Genomic DNA, 19,276 nt, shown 5'->3' on the forward strand with positions numbered 1-19,276 from the left:
GGGTATTTTAACATTATATGGAACTTAAACTAGTGCTAAATATCAGCTTTTCTACCGATTTAAGACGGTAAAAGTTGCTCAGCCATGGATTATATTTTGTAAAAATGCATTTGTATTTCTCTAATCTCAAAAATAATTTCAGTATCCATTTTTTTGAAATGTGCTTCATTCCACAACCTTTCTCTTCTACACTGAACGCACTCTAAAATTTGTCTTGACATTTCGCATTTTGACATTTCTATATTCCACAAAAATAAAAAAAAAAAATCCTGAAAATTGACCACATGCAGCACTCATCGTTGTTCTTGTTGTTCACAAAATCGAAAGAAAAGAATCACAAATATTTGCTTTGTGATTCCTTTCTATTTGCATTTAATCATAGATAAAATATTTAAATATTATATACTTGACGAAATTATACAAATTTTTATTTAAAAAATTCAAGTGGCTTAAGACAAACACAAACTTGAATCTACACCGTGTAATGGGCGATAGAGATTGGAGATTTTTTGTTTACGGTGGTGTCGCATCAATTACAGCTGAATTTGGTGAGTGCGACCGTGATTCTCTCTAATCGAATAATAGAGCTCTAGTTCTGGATATAGAAAAACAACCATCCAGTAGATTTATTGCATAATAAGCTTTTTGTTTTATGTTATTGACAAAACGGTTTTGTGTTTTTTTTTTGTACACATTTTCTTTTAGGTACATTTCCTATTGATACATCGAAAACCCGCCTTCAGATTCAAGGTCAAAAGATCGATGGCAAATTCACACAGCTGAGATATCGTGGAATGATAGATGCATTTATAAAAATAACAAAAGAAGAAGGAATCGGTGCTTTATATTCTGGGTAAGTCTGTAATGGCTGATTTCTTTACAGAGTTCTAAAGCTAGTACCGGTCATAGTACGAAAGTTAGTACTCAAATCGGTATGAAACTCATTTCTTCACTCGGGTACTAAGTCCTAAAACTGTCAATTTAGGACCCCGAGTATTAGTTAGGGATCCTGTTCTGTAATTTTTGTCACTGGCAATAAAATGTTTCAACGACTTTAGGCTAGGCGCACACATACGATTTTAGTCGAGCGATTATTCAGTCGCAAAAATGGATCACAAGGATTTCAATGTCTGTGCACACACATGCTTCCCGCGATTAAAAATTTGAAAATTGTGTCTACAGTCATTGAAATTGTTGTCATCTAATTTGCGACTGAATAATCGCGCGATCAAAATCGCATGTGTGCGCCTAGCCTTAAAATCCATTTGAACCATAAGTTTTAAGAACGGAATAAGTCCATTTTGAAAAATTGTTGAGAAACCGCAAAAAACAGAATAGCTTCTATTATTACTTTTTTTCAGATGTTTGTCCTTTAGATAAAATAAAGTTTATATGGAGTTGAGTCGAATGAGATTAAATTTTCATTTCTATCGGTTTCTGGTAGGCAGGTATAACGGTTTAAAAACGTCGGACTTATTCCGTTCTTAAAACTTGCGCACTGCGGGCTAGAGCGTTATTTTAGCAGAAGTTCCAATATTGCAAATTTTAGTCGATAGATAAATGGACTAGCTATAATTGCTCATTCAAAATTTAGGTCAAAACATTTATTGGCTACATAAAAAACGAAAAAAAAAAACAAAAAAGGCCACTTTTACCCCTATCCAGATATTCGTTTACTGAGTTTGTTTTAACGGATCGATTGTGAAAATTTTGCTTGTTTATCAATACAATAAGTAATGTATCCAAATATAGTATTTTCTAATAAATTGTTATTATATTGAACTTTTGTTTATAAATTTTAAAATAAAGTATGCTACTTGCACCAATTTCATTTAAAAAAAGGCACGAGGTAGCTAGCCTGCCTATATGGCTTTATGTTTTATATAAAACTATGTCCTACAAGTGCAAACTTTTTTCGCTCTAACTCTGAAAGTATATTAAGCAAAATATTAAGGGCCAATTTTTCAATAGTCAGTTAAACAGTCAGTTAGTACTTATTCCTAAGGATAGAGAAAAAATCAATTTTTCAACAGGCAGATATAGCTTATTCCTAAGAATAAATCTATCTGCTTCTTTCAGAGACGAATAAAATTATTCTAAGGAATAATCTCAATAAAAATATTGTGTCAGTTGTCAAAGCTGTTTTGAAAGAATTTTGAAAAAAATACAGTGGAAAACAAGAAAACAAAAACAATCATGAATAAAAATGACGTTTAATTTTAAGGGCCAATTTTTCAATAGTCAGTTAAACAGTCAGTTAGTACTTATTCCTCAGATATAGCAAAAATCATTTTTTCAACAGGCAGATATAGCTGTTCCTAGGAATAAAACTATCTGCTTCTTTCAGAGACGAATAAAAATTATTCTAAGGAATAATTTCCACACAAATTTTGTTTCAATTGTCAAAGCTACTTTGAAAGAATTTTGACAAAAAATTCAGAGGAACACAAGAAAACAAAAACAATTATAAATAAAAACGACGTTTAATTTTGAATATTTTTGAATTTGACAATTTTTTTTTGTTATTCTGTAGAATAAATTATTCTTGATTGAAAAATTCAATGTTGTTATCTGGTTGTTTATGAGCCTAATAACTTTATACGTCGAACAGTTAACTGACTGTTTATTAGAAGATTGAAAAATCGGCTCTAAATATTTTTGAATTTGACAATTTTTTTTGTTATTCTGTAGAATAAATTATTCTTGATTGAAAAATTCAATGTTTTTATCTGATTGTTTATGAGCCTAATAACTTTATTCGTCGAACAGTTAACTGACTGTTTATTAGAAGATTGAAAAATTGGCTCTAAAAAAAAAAAAAAACACTTACGATGAAAAAAAAACGAGTTGAATGTTTTTAAATAACGGTTTTTTTATTTGCATTAAAATTTAAAATTTAACCTTCCATATTTAGTAAAAACAACCTTTGTTCACGTTCAATGACACCATTTTCGAATTTGATGCGATTAAACTTCAAAGAACTTTTTTTTTGTTCTTTAAATGAACAAGTTCATCTTGGTGAACTAGTGAACTTAGTTCACTTACTTAGTTCAATTTAGTTCGCGAATAGCGAAAAAGATTTGTTTCAACAAACTAAACAGCAACCTAAAGCAGTCGTAATATGACATTACAAAATAGCTTGCGCTCACCTTACATTAGGTGTGTTTTTTATTACCACCGGGCTTAACTGGACAAAAAAAAAATTTAAGCCCAGAGAAATCTCCGGGCTAAAGAACTAAGCCCACGGGGCTAAAGTTTTGTTGTGTTTAACATGTAAATTGCTTAGCCCCGACTGCGTTTTTTTTGTCCAGTTAAGACCAGTTGTAATAAAAAACACAACTATTATCATTTTTTTTATATAATTTTTGGGTGAAAGGAAGTCCCATCTGTATAGGGAATTTTCAAATTTGGTCCTGGTCTCCTTGTCTTATACGACGACTGCGCCCTTTTAACCCGACAGACGTTTAAAGAAGGGATGCAGAAACCAAAGTGCATATGAAATTGCATCCAATTCTTTGTTGAGCGAAATCAGTTCTTCTGCTGTACCTCAAGATTTAGATGTAAAACATCTTCTTCAAGCACCCCTTACTCTTATTTCTGAGCAAGAACAAAAAATCAAGTAGCATCTTGGTCCTTGCATTACTATGATTTCCATTTAATGAAAGCAAAACGTACTTCTTCTAGACTTTTGTCAGGAACCAGAAAGCTCGACAAGTATATGAACGAAATTAAGAATTTTTATAGAAAAAAAAATATGTACAAATGTACATATCTGTTATTTTTAGGTTGTATTTGTTTTATTATGTAGAATGCGTTAATTTAACATAAATTTGGATATAGTTTTTGCAAACTAATTTTGTTTTTTAATTCTTACAAAACCGGAGTGATCAAAATAAATTGAACTAAAATGAACTAGTTCAGAACTAGTTCATTAGTGTGATTTGAACTAAAGTGATCGATCACTCAAATGAACTAAAGTGCCCAACTCTAGTTGTAAATTAGAAAAACCTTATTTTTCGTTTATTTTTGTTGTTGTTCTTATGTTTAGTGTCTGTTGTACCATAAAATTATCATTATTACAACATTCGATGTCATCTTAATGCCTTTAACTGCATTTTTAGAATATTTCAAGAATTTCAATAATTAATTTCAGCTAAAATAGCGTTGTAACCCACAGTGTTACGGTTTAAATTTCACCCAGCAGCCAAATTTTGAATGAAATAAACATATATTTTTTTTAAAACAAAACTTTTAATAAAAGCAATAGATTATCTATTGATAGAGTTTGAGTAATCAAGACAAAAAAGTATTGTACATAGTAAAATAAAAATTTTTATTGTGGTCTATTTTTTACTTGAGTAAAACAAATAAAATGCACGACTGGGTCTTACGAACCTGCTCTTAGAGTTCAAGTTGCAGCCGTTTTTTAAAAAAATAATTTTTTATAAATAAGTTTTTTCAAAAAAACTTAAAAAAAAAATTGGTATACCATTTTGTAGAAATCACTGATCAACATCTAAAAACAAAATTTCAAAAAAATTCAATGTCCCATTTTCGAAAATTTGATTTGAATTTGGTTCTATGGCAGTTACCGTTAATAATGATTTTCAAAATAAAATTTTTTTGTTGAAAGATAGACCTCCTTTTAGAACTCTTATTTGAATTTTTTTTTTTAAATCGTTGGAGCCGTTTTCGAGATATTTGAACTTTACTATAATCGTTATATGACAGGTACCGTTATTTTTGGTCCAAAAAAATTAATTCCAAAAATCCGTCTGGAGAATCGTCAAATAACGCTACATACCAAGTATGACATCAATCGGTCGATCCGTTTAGGCTGTACCTTCGTTTACAGACAGACGGACTTCGGGACCCACTTCTACGGTGTCTACGCCTAAAGATGCCATTTGCATCAAAAAGTCAATTTCGGAAAAAATGGACTTATTCCGTTCTTAAAACTTACGATTCTTAATTTCTTAGTTTGAATTTGAAAGAAATTTTGTTCCTCAAAATCGACTAGTTATTATAACAATTGTTAGTACTCAAATCGATACCAAGTGATTTCATCACAAAATTACTAAACCCTATTACTCTCAAGTTGGTACTGAGTATTAGTTAGAACTCGGTATTTATTAGGACCTCAAAACTGGTAGTCTAGCGGTTAGAAGCAATGGATTTCATTCTTTTTAAGGTATATCTGAAAGATTTCTTAATTTCTTGGGTGTTGTTGCGCTTGATAAGTGCGTTTTTGTTAATTTTAATGATTTGAATAATGAAGAGTGGACAAAAGAACACTTCTTGATGAAGAAGTATCAAAAAAGTACATAATATATTGACTTGTTTGATTTTTCGAAAAGTGACTACCAAGTCAAGAAAGATGGTCTAGTCTAAGTAAACGTCCTGTATTTGCATTTCTCGACGACCGACAACACTGGAAATCATTTTCGAGTAAGGTTACACTCATACTACTGCCTTGGACTTGCCTATAAAGTCTTAACTACATTGGACACTTTTTGCAAAAGTACAAAATTGAAAACATTTTTTTTCTCGCTAACGCAATTTGTTTGTAAAAAAAAAGTGTATACAAATTGTTTTTTAGACTAATTCCATTTCGGGAAATTATCACAAAATCGGTTTGAAAATTTTCAATTTTGTTCTTTTTCACTTTTTAGGTCAAGTACCTGGGTGACCGAGCTTTGCTCGGTATCTTTAAATGTTATAACTTTCAGTAAAAAAAGTCAAATGTAAACAGCAATTTTTTGGAGTGGGTTTGAGTTAGCAATGACCAGTTTTTTCGCGGGTTACAAAACACTTTATAATCCAGTTTATTTACGTTTGAAAACACATACGACGATCAGCAATGGATAGAAGGGTTACAGGAATCTGCATTATCGAAAATGCCTACAGCAATGAGATCCCTTTTTGTTTAAATTTTAATTTACGGGCCAGAAAGTTTTGGATGGTGTACATAAAGTTAATATTTTTTTCAAGTTTAGCCTTGTCGGCAAAGCTTAGTATGAAGAAATACTGTTTTTTATCCCTGTCTCTGTTTTATTTTGTATCAGTGGATGCTTTACTTCTTTCTTTTTTTACTTAGGTATTATGTATTATAAGATTGACATTAGGTCAATGGTGGTGCTTGTTGTGAGTTATTTTATTTGTATACGTTAACAATAGTCGCATTAAAACAAAAGAAAAACGTAAAACAAAGATAATGTGTGATACCAAATTAACAAATTACTTAAAAGTTTCAATACATGATCAAAAGAGTCATGATCTAAAAAATTTTGTTTAGTTATTGTAACAAAAAGAAAAAGAACAATGCGTATAAAATGGAACCATCCCTCAAAATTTTATTGAAATCGTTGAATCTGTCTCCGCGAAAAAAAAAATAATGTATGAGAAAATACTTCCAAAATGTTGTATTTGCCTAGAGGAAAAAACCCTCAAAATTTCATCGAAATCTTTAAAGCAATTACCAAAAAACTTATATGTGAGAAAAATAAGCGTAGCTGTAGGCGGATATTTCTAAAAGTACTTCCAAAACATTTTATTCGGCTAGGGGATCAAACCCTCAAAATTTCATCGAAATCCTTAGTTGTTACCAAAAAAAATTCCATGTTAAAAAAGTGGGTGTGGCAGTGGGCAGATTTTTCCAAAAATACTTTCCAAACTTTTTACTCAATTAGATATACAAACCCTGAAAATTTCATCAAAATCGTTAGAGCCGTTTCCGAAAAAACTTATATGTTAAAAAAGTGGGTGTGGCAGTGGGCGGATTTTTCCAAAAAAAAAACTTCCAAAACTTTTGACTCGCTTAGATAAACAAACCCTGAAAATTTCATCGAAATCGTTAGAGCCGTTCCCGAAAAAACTTATATGTTAAAAAAGTGGGCGTGGCAGTGGGCGGATTTTTCCAAAACTTCTTCCAAAATTTTTTACTCGCTTAGATGAACAAACCCTGAAAATTTCATCGAAATCGTTAGAGCCGTTCCCGAAAAAACTTATATGTTAAAAAAGTGGGCGTGGCAGTGGGCGGATTTTTCCAAAACTTCTTCCAAAATTTTTTACTCGCTTAGATGAACAAACCCTGAAAATTTCATCGAAATCGTTAGAGCCGTTTCCGAGATCTCAATTTTATATATATATATATATACAGGGTGTCCCACAGTCACCGCCCCAAACGAAAACCATGGATTCCTGAGGTCATTTTAAGTCGAAAAACTTAAGAGGTAATTTTCTCGTTTTCGTCCCGTTTTCGAGTTACCACGGTTTTTATGATTTTTGTTCTCTTTTCCCTTATCTAGCTTTATCTTTGCCAAACTACGTTTGATTTGAAAAATTTTTTTTACAACCAATCAAGAATTTATTACAGTTTTAGTTACTCTCAAAACTTTTTTTTCTGCGGACAACCGTTTCTCCACAATTTGGCATCAAACACAATTTTCTTCGTTTTTTAAAATGTTTTTTACACTTTCATATCATTTAAGTCAAAAAAACACGTTAATGAGTATTAATTTTTTGTGCTTTTTATTAAAGCCCAGTTTATTTTCATAAAAAAAATAAGTTTTATTTCATAAAAAAGGCTACTGAAAGTAATTAAAAAAAATAAACAAACTGAGTGAATTAAAAAAAAAAAATAATTTTTAAATAAAAAATTAATTTAAATGAATTAAAAACTTTTTCTGAGCTATTGTGGTTAAGAAAAGAACAAATAAATAAAGCTCAGAAAAAGTTTTAATTCATTTAAATAAATTTTGTATTTAAAAATTTTTTTTTTTTTTTAATTCACTCAGTTTGTTTATTTTTTTTAATTAATTTCAGTAGCCTTTTTTATGAAATAAAACTTTTTTTTTTTATGAAAATAAACTGGGCTTTAATAAAAAGCACAAAAAATTAATACTCATTAACGTGTTTTTTTGACTTAAATGATATGAAAGTGTAAAAAACAACTTAAAAAACGAAGAAAATTGTGTTTGATGCCAAATTGTGGAGAAACGGTTGTCCGCAGAAAAAAAAGTTTTGAGAGTAACTAAAACTGTAATAAATTCTTGATTGGTTGTAAAAAAAATTTTTCAAATCAAACGTAGTTTGGCAAAGATAAAGCTAGATAAGGGAAAAGAGAACAAAAATCATAAAAACCGTGGTAACTCGAAAACGGGACGAAAAAGAGAAAATTACCTCTTAAGTTTTTCAACTTAAAATGACCTCAGGAATCCATGGTTTTCGTTTGGGGCGGTGACTGTGGGACACCCTGTATATATATATATATATAAACAATTTTAGCTCGTTTAAAGTTATAAGATGTAGTTAAGGCTTAAGTAATGATAAAATATTGCGAGTTGCATTGTAGTAAAAAAAAGACAATAACAGGACTGCATTCTTTTTATTAAAATATATTTTGTATGTATGTATGTAGGTATAAAAGTCTATCCGAAACTGTCGCCAACTTAACATGGGTATGCTGCTGATAAGGTCGGAGATCCGCATGAAACCTTCCTCGGTTTTGGTGACCTGTATCTCAGCATTGTCTAATGTCGAATTCCAAACAACAAAAAATTCGATCTGCAGTCGCTACTTTTTCCTTAAATGAATTCCAATGCAAAAAATTCGCTACATTTTCCCGAAGAATCAATACAAACACAAATATTCACACAAACTACAATTTTGCCAAATGCAAAAAGTCAAACCAAACTAAAATCTCGTAAAAAAATGAAGAACCAGAGCTAATTTTTGTTTATTTGTGAAATATAAATCATTTTTAGTGAACAAAATAAGCAAATGTTAGACAAAAACTTGTTCTTTTCGGATCTTTTCTGTGCGGATCAGATTCATTAAACGGACCACTTATCAAGTCTCAATAAAGATTTTCATTCATTCAAATACATATCAAAATTAACTATTTCAAACATCAAAATATTGTAACGATGAACTACCGAACTACTTTTAAGATAAAAGTCTGAACACACTACCTGCTACAGTAAAGGTAGAAATGTGAACGGACCTTTAGTAATTAAGAAACTACCCTCTGAACGCATCCAAAGAAATTCCCTCGACTGCTGAATATCCCAAAATATCCCACTGGACTGGAAGTATGAAGCGCCCCCTCTTGGAAAGGAAGCTTCGAGAAGCAAAGACGAGAACCTTCGAAGACATTCTCGAATTCCGAATTTCAGGTATAAAAGGGCAGCGTGGACACCGACCGGACAGTTTAATCTTGAATGTGAAAGAGTACAGTACAAAGTGAAATAAAGTGTTGGAAATTGTTAGTAGTAAATAAAGTGATTGAAAAGTGTGTTTGTTTGAGCGAATAATAAAAGTAAATTGATTTGAAATAAAGTGTGTTCTTATTTGAACGGAAAGATAAGTGGAAGTTAAAATAAACGAAATAAGTTTTATTGTGAACCCGGAATAAAACATTACATTGGTGTCAGAAAAGTGGAATAAAACTTATTTATTTGTGCGAATCAGATAATTTCGCGAATAAAATAAAAAGTGCGCGTGTGTTTTAACAATAAACAAAGTGTAAAACATTTTGAAATAAGTAAAAGTGCTCGCGTTTTGAAAAGTTAAAATGGGTAAGACATTGAATCAGTTAAGTTTGACTGAGCTGAAGGCGGAATTAACTAAACGAGGTCTTCCTACTGCTGGATCGAAAAATGACCTCATTATTCGCCTGCAGGATTATTTAACCCAGAAAAACGAAGATTTGGATACATTTCAATTCGAAGTTGAAATGGTAGAAGAACGAGTAAGTACTAGTTCCGATATGTCATCCATGATGGCTGTTCTCCTTGCAAAATTTGAAGAACAGAAAGATCAAATGGAACAGCAACGTAAAGAACAAAAGGATGAACAGAAAAATCTTCTTGAACAAATTGAGACACAACGCAATGAACAAAGAGAACAAATGGAACAACAACGAACAGAGCAAAAGAGTGAACAACAGAATCTTCTCGAAAAAATTGAGAAACAACGTACCGAGCAAAAGAGTGAACAACAGAATCTTCTCGAAAAAATGGAGAAACATCTAGAAGAACATCGCGATGAGCAAAAGAATCTTCTAGAAGAACAGAAAAATCTTTTAGAGGGAAAGCTTGGTGATTTCGAGAAGAAGTTCACTGCTCTTGACGAGCGTGTTGAAGAAAACAAAGAAAAGCTGTTGGCAATGCACACAAAGTTCGAAGAGAAATTCCAAGACATTACTAAAGAGTTGGACAAGGTTCGAAAAATTAAGGCCCGAGAAAGTTCTGGTGAGTATTCAAAGAAGAAGGAAATGCATCCACCAACCTTTGATGGACAAAGTTCTTGGTCGATCTACAAGAAACAGTTTGAGGCAGCTGCCACAACAAATGGCTGGGATGACGAAGACAAATGTATAGCGCTGACTCTTGCTCTTAGAGGTCCTGCTGCTGAGTTGTTACAAACTTTACCACCAGAAAAGAATGGTAACTTTAACGCTCTTGTCCAGGTCATTGAAAAACGCTTTGGAGATGGCCATATGCAGGAAGTCTTCCGCGTCCAACTCAATACAAGAGTCCAGAAAAGAGGAGAAACTCTGCAACAACTCCAAGCAGATATTGAAAGGTTAGCTCATCTGGCATATCCGACAGCAGGAGACGACATTATCAATCAGTTTGCGACAGAAGCCTTTGTACGTGCTGTATCTGATATAAATCTTCAGCGAGCAATTCGAACAGCTGGAAAACGTTCCCTTCCTGAAGCATTAGCGTTTGCACTCACTATGGAAGCAGCAGAACAGGCTTCTCAAGGCGTTCATCGGGTAAGAGAAGTTACAGTGGAGGAATGCTCTTGTCAAAAACTCGCATTCCAAAGAAACCAGCGAGACGGAGCTGCTCGATGCTGGAACTGTAACAAGACAGGACATCTCCAGCGGCAGTGCAGATTGCCACCAAGAAGAAGTGCTTGCCAGCACTGTGGAAACAGGAATATTGCCCAACAACAGGTAAGCGATACAACCAACACTCATCCTCAACTTGATTCCCATTCGGGAAACGAGTAAGAACCAACTTCGAGGGGCAGAAGCTGGTTTCTGGTATCGATGGCCCCAGAACCACAATTCAAGTCTCACAAACTAAACGAGACAACAAAAGTCTGACAGTAGAGGCAACCATAAACAATAACCAACACGTGGCTACAATTGACACCGGTGCCACCGCCTCTATTGTACGAAGAGACTTGGTAAAGATGACGTGGCTACATAACATCAACAGCTATCGTCTGAAGACCGCCACAGGAGAAGCAGCAAGAGTGTACGGAGAAGTTCGTCTTGAGATCCGTATAGCAGAACTAAAGTTTTTACATGTGTTTTTGGTGGCAGATATATGTGACGAGTGCATCATTGGAATCGACTTTATGAAGGAGCATGGAATCATTTTGGATATCGGTAATCAAGTCCTGAAATACAGAAATGTAGAGATTCCAATGGTCTATGGCAGCGAAAACTCAACAACAATTAGAACTGTCATCAAAGAAGACATGTGCCTGCCTCCTTCTTCAGAAGTTTTTGTGTGGACGAAGTTAAAGGGGAACTGTGGAAACCATCGATACCTCATGGTCGAACCAGAAGTTGAGCAAAGTTCCGAAAACATCATCATCGGGAAGACTCTTGTGGCACCAAAGAACAACATGGTACCTGTACGGATACTTAACATCAAACCGTACCCAATCAAGCTTAAGAAAGGAGAAGTTGTTGGGCAATGTGAATCTGTGTCCGCAATAACTAAGATCAACGAGATGGACACACAGATGACTATGAACTCTGAGAAACTAAAGACTCAAATTCTCAAATCAGACAACTTGAGTCAACATCAGCTTAATGTTGCTGGAAGGCTTCTTCACGAATATGCTGATATCTTCTCTTCACCCAGCGGGCAATACGGCCGAACACAACTGGTGCAGCATCGAATCGATACAGGAGACGCTAGGCCGATTCGTCAACCAGCAAGACGTCTCCCCTTGGCCAAACAAAGTGAAGTTGAAGAAATGATATCGACAATGAAGAAAGACGGGCTGATCGAAAATTCCAAAAGCCCTTGGGCATCACCGGTAGTTCTCGTCAAAAAGAAGGATGGAAGCACTCGATTTTGTGTCGACTACCGCAGGCTGAATGATGTGACGAAGAAAGACAGCTACCCACTGCCAAGAATCAGCGATACTCTAGATGCAATGGAAGGAGCACAATGGTTTTCGACTTTGGATTTGAAGAGTGGCTACTGGCAGGTAGAAATCCATCCAGAAGATCGAGAAAAGACGGCTTTCTCCACAGGAAATGGTCTGTGGCAGTTCAATGTCATGCCGTTTGGGCTATGTAATGCCCCAGCTACTTTTGAGCGCTTAATGGAGTGCGTTTTAAATGGATTAACCTGGAAATCTTGCCTAGTCTATTTGGATGATGTCATCGTTTACGGGAAAACATTTGATGACCATTGTGAAAACCTAAAGGCTGTATTCCAGAGGCTACGAGAAGCACATCTTAAGTTAAATCCAAAGAAATGTGCACTTTTCAAGACCGAGGTTAAATATTTGGGGCATATCATCTCATCCCAAGGAGTAATGACTGATCCAGAAAAAGTTGACACTGTGAAGAATTGGCCAACCCCTCAGGACAAGCATCAACTTCGGAGTTTCCTCGGTCTGGCAACGTACTATCGACGGTTCGTGAAGGATTTTGCGAGAATCGCCAAAAGCTTGCACCAGCTTACGGAGAAGGGTAAACCCTTTAAATGGTCAGGTGAGTGTGAGAAAAGCTTTCAGGAACTGAAGCTACGGTTATGTGAAGCTCCTGTGTTGGCCTATCCGACTCCAGGCAAACAATTCATCATTGACGCAGATGCAAGTAATGTTGGAGTTGGTGCTGTTTTATCGCAAGTTCATGACGGAGAAGAAAAGGTCGTTGCCTATTTCAGCAAGGTACTCTCGAAACAAGAAAGAAACTATTGCGTGACCAGAAGGGAACTTCTAGCTCTGGTATTGGCAACAAAGCACTTCCATAAGTACATCTATGGACAGAAGTTCCTTCTTCGCACAGATCATGGTGCACTAAATTGGCTTTTGAACTTCAAAAATCCAGAGGGTCAAGTAGCAAGATGGATCGAGATACTCCAGACGTATCAATGTCAGATTCAACATCGAAGAGGAAAGCTACATTCAAATGCAGACGCATTATCTCGGCGCCCGTGCAAGCAAGACTGCAAGCATTGCACACGGCTAGAGGAAAAGGAAGTTGTCGCTGTAAGAAGAACGAGAGCTGATCCCATTTGCGGCTGGAGTAATGAAGAACTCAGGATGGCCCAACAGGAAGATTCGGACATCGAACCCATCCTTGCATGGAAGGAACATGAAGAGAAACCAGAATGGGCCGACATCTCCGACCGAAGCCCCAATCTCAAAGCATATTGGGCACAATGGGACTCACTTCATGTGCAAGAAGGGTTACTCAGGCGTAAGTGGGAATCCGCAGATGGTAAATCTTATGTAATGCAACTAATCGTACCTCAGTCAAAGGTTAATGATGTTCTCCGAGAGATGCACGAGGGAACTTCTGGAGGCCATTTAGGCATCAACAAGACGCTGGAAAAGGTACGCCAGCAATTCTACTGGTTACGTATGAGAGAAGACGTTGAAAAGTGGTGCCGAAAATGTGATACTTGTGCAGCTAGCAAAGGACCAGCTAGAAAAATGCAAAGCAAGATGCATCAGTACAATGTGGGCACACCTTTTGAGAGGATTGCAATAGACGTGGCAGGTCCTTTTCCCGAAACCAACAAAGGAAACCGGTATATCCTCGTAGTGATGGATTACTTCAGCAAGTGGCCTGAGGCATTTGCCATCCCAAACCAGGAAACCAAAACAGTTGTGGATAAGATTGTCTTTCATTGGGTGAGCAGGTTCGGAGTACCCATGGAACTTCATTCCGACCAAGGAAGGAACTTCGAATCTAAGATTTTTCAAGAGGTTTGCTCACTCCTTGGCATCAAGAAGACGCGAACAACACCGCTTCATCCACAATCTGATGGGATGGTTGAGCGATTTAACAGGACACTTAAAGAACACCTGTCAAAAGTAGTCAACGATAATCAACGAGACTGGGATCGACATATTCCATTATTCTTGATGGCTTATAGAAGTGCAACACATAGTTCCACTGGACATACACCATCGGAAGTCCTTTTTGGTTCTACAATACGGCTGCCAAGTGAGATAAAATTCGGATGTGTTCCAAATGAGCCACAGGAAATAGATGAGTATGTTGATAACCTGAAAGAAACACTGGCTGACATTCACCAACGGACAAGGACAAATATAAAAGCGTCTAGTGACAGGATGAAAACAAGATATGACGCGCGAGCGACAGCAACAGGGTTTCAAGAAGGAGAACTTGTGTGGTTTTACAATCCCCACCGACAAAAGGGACTATCACCGAAGCTACAACAAAACTGGGAAGGCCCTTACACAGTAATAACCAGAATCAACGACGTGGTTTACCGTATACAGAGAGGGGTAAGAGGCAAATTAAAGGTAGTTCATTGTGACCGTTTACATCGTTATAATGGTGAAAGTAGCAATGGAGTTGTTCGGGACGAACAATCCTAAGAGGGGGGCAATGTAACGATGAACTACCGAACTACTTTTAAGATAAAAGTCTGAACACACTACCTGCTACAGTAAAGGTAGAAATGTGAACGGACCTTTAGTAATTAAGAAACTACCCTCTGAACGCATCCAAAGAAATTCCCTCGACTGCTGAATATCCCAAAATATCCCACTGGACTGGAAGTATGAAGCGCCCCCTCTTGGAAAGGAAGCTTCGAGAAGCAAAGACGAGAACCTTCGAAGACATTCTCGAATTCCGAATTTCAGGTATAAAAGGGCAGCGTGGACACCGACCGGACAGTTTAATCTTGAATGTGAAAGAGTACAGTACAAAGTGAAATAAAGTGTTGGAAATTGTTAGTAGTAAATAAAGTGATTGAAAAGTGTGTTTGTTTGAGCGAATAATAAAAGTAAATTGATTTGAAATAAAGTGTGTTCTTATTTGAACGGAAAGATAAGTGGAAGTTAAAATAAACGAAATAAGTTTTATTGTGAACCCGGAATAAAACATTACAATATTTTCAGAATGAAACTTAGACCAGTTTTATACGTATTAATACTTAGAACCGCGTTGTGAATTTAGATCAGGTCCTACATATATATGTAAAGAAATGCTCGGGTCCTTAATTTTCCTTAGGAGTACTAGTGCTAGTACCTGGTCTACCTAGACCGGGTACTAAGCTGACTTATGACTTTTGTGAAGAAATTGGCCATAAAACTTTTTGTACACCTTCAGAATTTTTATAGAATTGGAATTTCTTTAGCATTTGGCCAGCTGTACTGAGACAAGCTACCTATGGAAGTATCAAATTTGGAACTTATTACTCTTTGAAGAAATTACTTGACGAAAGAGGTTTGCTTGTCGATGCTGAAACCGGTCGCGAACCAGTATGGAAGAATATGGTTTGTGCGGGGACGGCTGGAGCCATATCAAGTGCAATTGCCAATCCTACAGATGTCCTTAAAGTTCGGATGCAAGTTCACGGGAAGGGCGCTCAAGATAAAGGACTTGTGGGGAGCTTCCATGATATTTATAAGTACGAAGGAATTGGTGGCCTGTGGCGGGGGGTCGGGCCGACAGCTCAACGGGCGGCTGTTATTGCTGTGGTTGAACTTCCTGTTTATGATTTTTGTAAGGTTCATCTTATGAGTAATTTTGGAGATCATGTGGCTAATCATTTTATGTTAGTTGGAAGGGTATGCCTTTTGGATTTGTTAACTTATTTACTTTTGTTTGTTACAGATCTAGTTTTGTAGCTGGTTTAGGAAGTGCAATTGCTTCTACACCAATTGATGTGATAAGGGTTTGTTACATTAACAAAAATTCTTCCCTATTAATGAATGATGTTGATAACCTCTTTTAATCTTTGTTTTTTTTTTTCTTTAGACGAGGTTGATGAACCAAAGACGTATAGCTGTAGCAAATGCTGGAACTACTACTGCAACACTGTATACGGGCAGTTTTGATTGTGCTCTTCAAGTAAGTTGATTAACTAGGCTTCTTGATTATAAAACCATTCATAGCAGTTTAATATTTTGTTGACAACTTTATACTTGTATTGTCTAGCTTAAGAACATACATAGAAACATTTAACTTTTGTAAGATCAGTTAAAAGCCTTATATGAAGTCTCTAAACTCAAGCCATAATTATCCAGCACAACTAGTGCCTAGTTTGAATAATTTCTAATCAGTCCAAATGTTTGACCTTCCTTTGATATTCGTATCACCATTAACATTACGTTTTTAAATCTTTTGAATTTGTTTTTGCCTTAAAAAAAACACTAAATAATCATCCGCAAATACCTTCATACTCTGTGAAAATGGACCCCAGCGCGTGCGGTATCATATTTTATTCGTGTAATTTTTAGTTTTTTATTATATTACAATTTTTACAAATGTTTTGTCAATTGTTACCCCGATGGCCTGAAGAATATCAAATTATTCAAATGAATTTACAATAAGAAAATTTGCATATCTCAGAATAGGAATAAACTAAGATACAAAAAATTTAAAAAAGAAATGAGCTATCTTCCCAAAATAGAAAGATTTTATAGACTTTTTTCGGTATCAACTCCACTAACGTTACTTTTTTCATTTATACTTACCCTACTATCTTACTTTATTGTATTGAAGAAACGCTCCAATAGTCCGCTTACGGTCTATGGACCAAATTGCTTTCAATTTCAACAGTTCTTTTTTATAAACAATTGAAAAAACATTTTTATTTTCACGCATCGTGTCTATAAAATCTTAAAACCGTTTGATTCACTGCTATCATCTCAAATTTATCACTTTAAACGAATTTAAAAATTATACTTTATTCAAATTAAAATCCTCCTATTTATTTTATTAGTATGCACAGGTTATTTTAAACAGGTTTCCACTTATGTTTAACTTGTACTGAAAAGGAGCAAAACCTTTTTTAATTTTGTCATATCGGGATATCTTTGGTCTCACTCGATCCAGTATTACAAAATACCTTGAAATAATAGATTGCACCAACTTAAATTTTTAAGTTTAATAAACTATTACGCACTCGTACTTAAAACGCGGGTTTTTAATGGGTTTGATAACAATAATCAAAATTCAAAAAACTCTCGGTACTATAATCTCTGTCGTTTTTTTGAATTTACATTTTTCAGAAAAACTACCTTTTTTTTAGTAAACTTAATAATTTTGCTTTTCAAAGTAATTTTGGGATATATTAATTCCTGATTCTTTCGCTGTTTGACAGTTATACTTCTTAAATAGAACGAAAATCGGTTCCGGTTTTAAGAACATAATATGTAAATCCCGACTTTCATTAATTTTAACATAAACGCTTATGTTCTTGTTTTTCCTCTTCGTAAATTTTCATATACTAATATGGTTTTTTGGTGAACCGTTCTTAATATTTTTTTTTTAAGAAGCATATTCGTGTATTGAGATTGAGAAAGCAAAAAAGCACTATACAAATAGAGCATTTTGCTGAAAATTTAGCAAAACTTTTTCAAATTTCAAATTATGCTATTTGAATGAAGGAGCTAAATGATTTTTTTTTAACATGACTTGGCTTAGAGATAGAAGTCTTTTATGAAAACTGAAATTTCTCTCTCCTTTCGCTTATTTCACCTAAAATAACTTAAGAATACAAATTTAAAAGATCTTAAAAACAATTTAACTTCTCTTTTTTGTGACTTTTATTTCTAACTTAAACTTCATTTTGTTTCTATTGTCAATCTCGTATGGGCTTGGAGAATCGCCCCAAAGTTGTAATTTGATAACTAAAAGAATTTTTGACATTACTTTATTCCATTTGTTGTGGTTGATTCAAATTTACATAATGGTTGTTTTAATAGTTATTAATTAAGGCTATTTTTATAAAATTATGTGAATAGTAATAAAAACTATTTTTTTTTTTAACTTTTAAGTCGCAATAACTTTTTTATTTATAAACTTATCCTAATTTTCTATTTTAGACCGTTCGAAATGAAGGAGTATTTGCCCTGTACAAGGGTTTCATACCTACTTGGATACGAATGGGACCTTGGAATATAATCTTCTTCATAACGTATGAACAGCTCAAGAAGTTCTAGTAGTACAAACTGATAAACCGAATTCAAACTAACGAAGAACCAAAAGTGGCTAAGGACAAGTTAAAAAAAAAAATACTTTCCCTTATTTCCGATATAAAAAAAAAAACAACAAAAATCAACAACACCCAAGTTGCACTTAAATTTTCTTATCTTGAGCGCTTCGCGGGTGGTGTACCTCTCTTTAAATATAGTTTAGAAATTTTTAACTATACAATTCGATTTATTATAAATATATTTATATCTTTCTTATTGGCACACCAAAAGTAGTTTAAAAAACATTAAAAAAAAAAACAGAAATCAAACCACACACAGTTATGTATGTTTAAAAAAATGAAAAGAAATAAGTAGTAAGGTGTATTTATTAAAAATGATGATAAAAAAGTATTTTCCTACATAAACAAACAAAAAAACATAAAAAAATGTAATAGTAATAATAATGAAATGTACAAACATTGTATGCTTTTAAATGTAGCATTTATAAAGAAAATCACATATTTAATTTATAAAAAAAAAAAAAAACAATTTATGGTTGCAGTTAAATGAGTTAGAAACAGACATTGGATAAACTGGTTTATCTATATTCTATATATATTTACGAGAAACAGAAGAGTTGTGTTAAGTTTTAAATGTTTTTTTTTTATTTAAATTTAAAGTTTAATATTTTTTTCTGTATTATATAAATAATAAAAAAAAATTGACAACATTTATTTTGTTAAATTGTAAGGCGTAAACAAATCTCAAAATAATTAAAAATACTTACGAAACCTGATAACAATGTTTTATTTTTTACATTACTGATCATCACAGTACCTACACTGTGTACTGTGACTGATCATCAGTTTTGTATTTTAAGAGCTGTTTGCTGAAACAAAACTTAAGGATTTAAGTTCTACATAAAACCTTATGTGACAGTTTACTCAGAGTAGAATAGTAGAAAATAAGATTTTATGTTCTACTTAAATATTTAAATTTCGTTACAGCAAATGAGTCTTATGACCAATTTCCTAAACATTTAATAGGCTTTTAAATGTTTTTTGTAAGGAACAACCGTCAATTTAGGACGTAAAACCCTGATAAATATTTA

At 34.0% G+C, this 19,276-nt stretch overlaps 1 protein-coding gene across 1 annotated transcript; it reads left to right on the top strand.

Annotated features, from left to right (window-relative positions):
* The first annotated feature begins 261 nt into the window (after window positions 1–261).
* On the top strand, window positions 262–18,501 carry LOC129919573 (mitochondrial uncoupling protein Bmcp). Its single transcript, XM_056000506.1, has 6 exons — window positions 262–548; window positions 706–853; window positions 15,381–15,800; window positions 15,860–15,920; window positions 16,004–16,096; window positions 18,076–18,501. Exons 1-6 carry the CDS (start codon window positions 485–487, stop codon window positions 18,190–18,192), a joined length of 903 nt encoding a protein of 300 aa, XP_055856481.1. The 5' UTR covers window positions 262–484; the 3' UTR covers window positions 18,193–18,501.
* The last annotated feature ends 775 nt before the right edge of the window (window positions 18,502–19,276 follow it).

This window comes from Episyrphus balteatus, chromosome 4, assembly GCF_945859705.1.
Source record: "Episyrphus balteatus chromosome 4, idEpiBalt1.1, whole genome shotgun sequence".
In the NCBI taxonomy this organism is placed as follows: Eukaryota; Metazoa; Arthropoda; class Insecta; order Diptera; family Syrphidae; genus Episyrphus; species Episyrphus balteatus.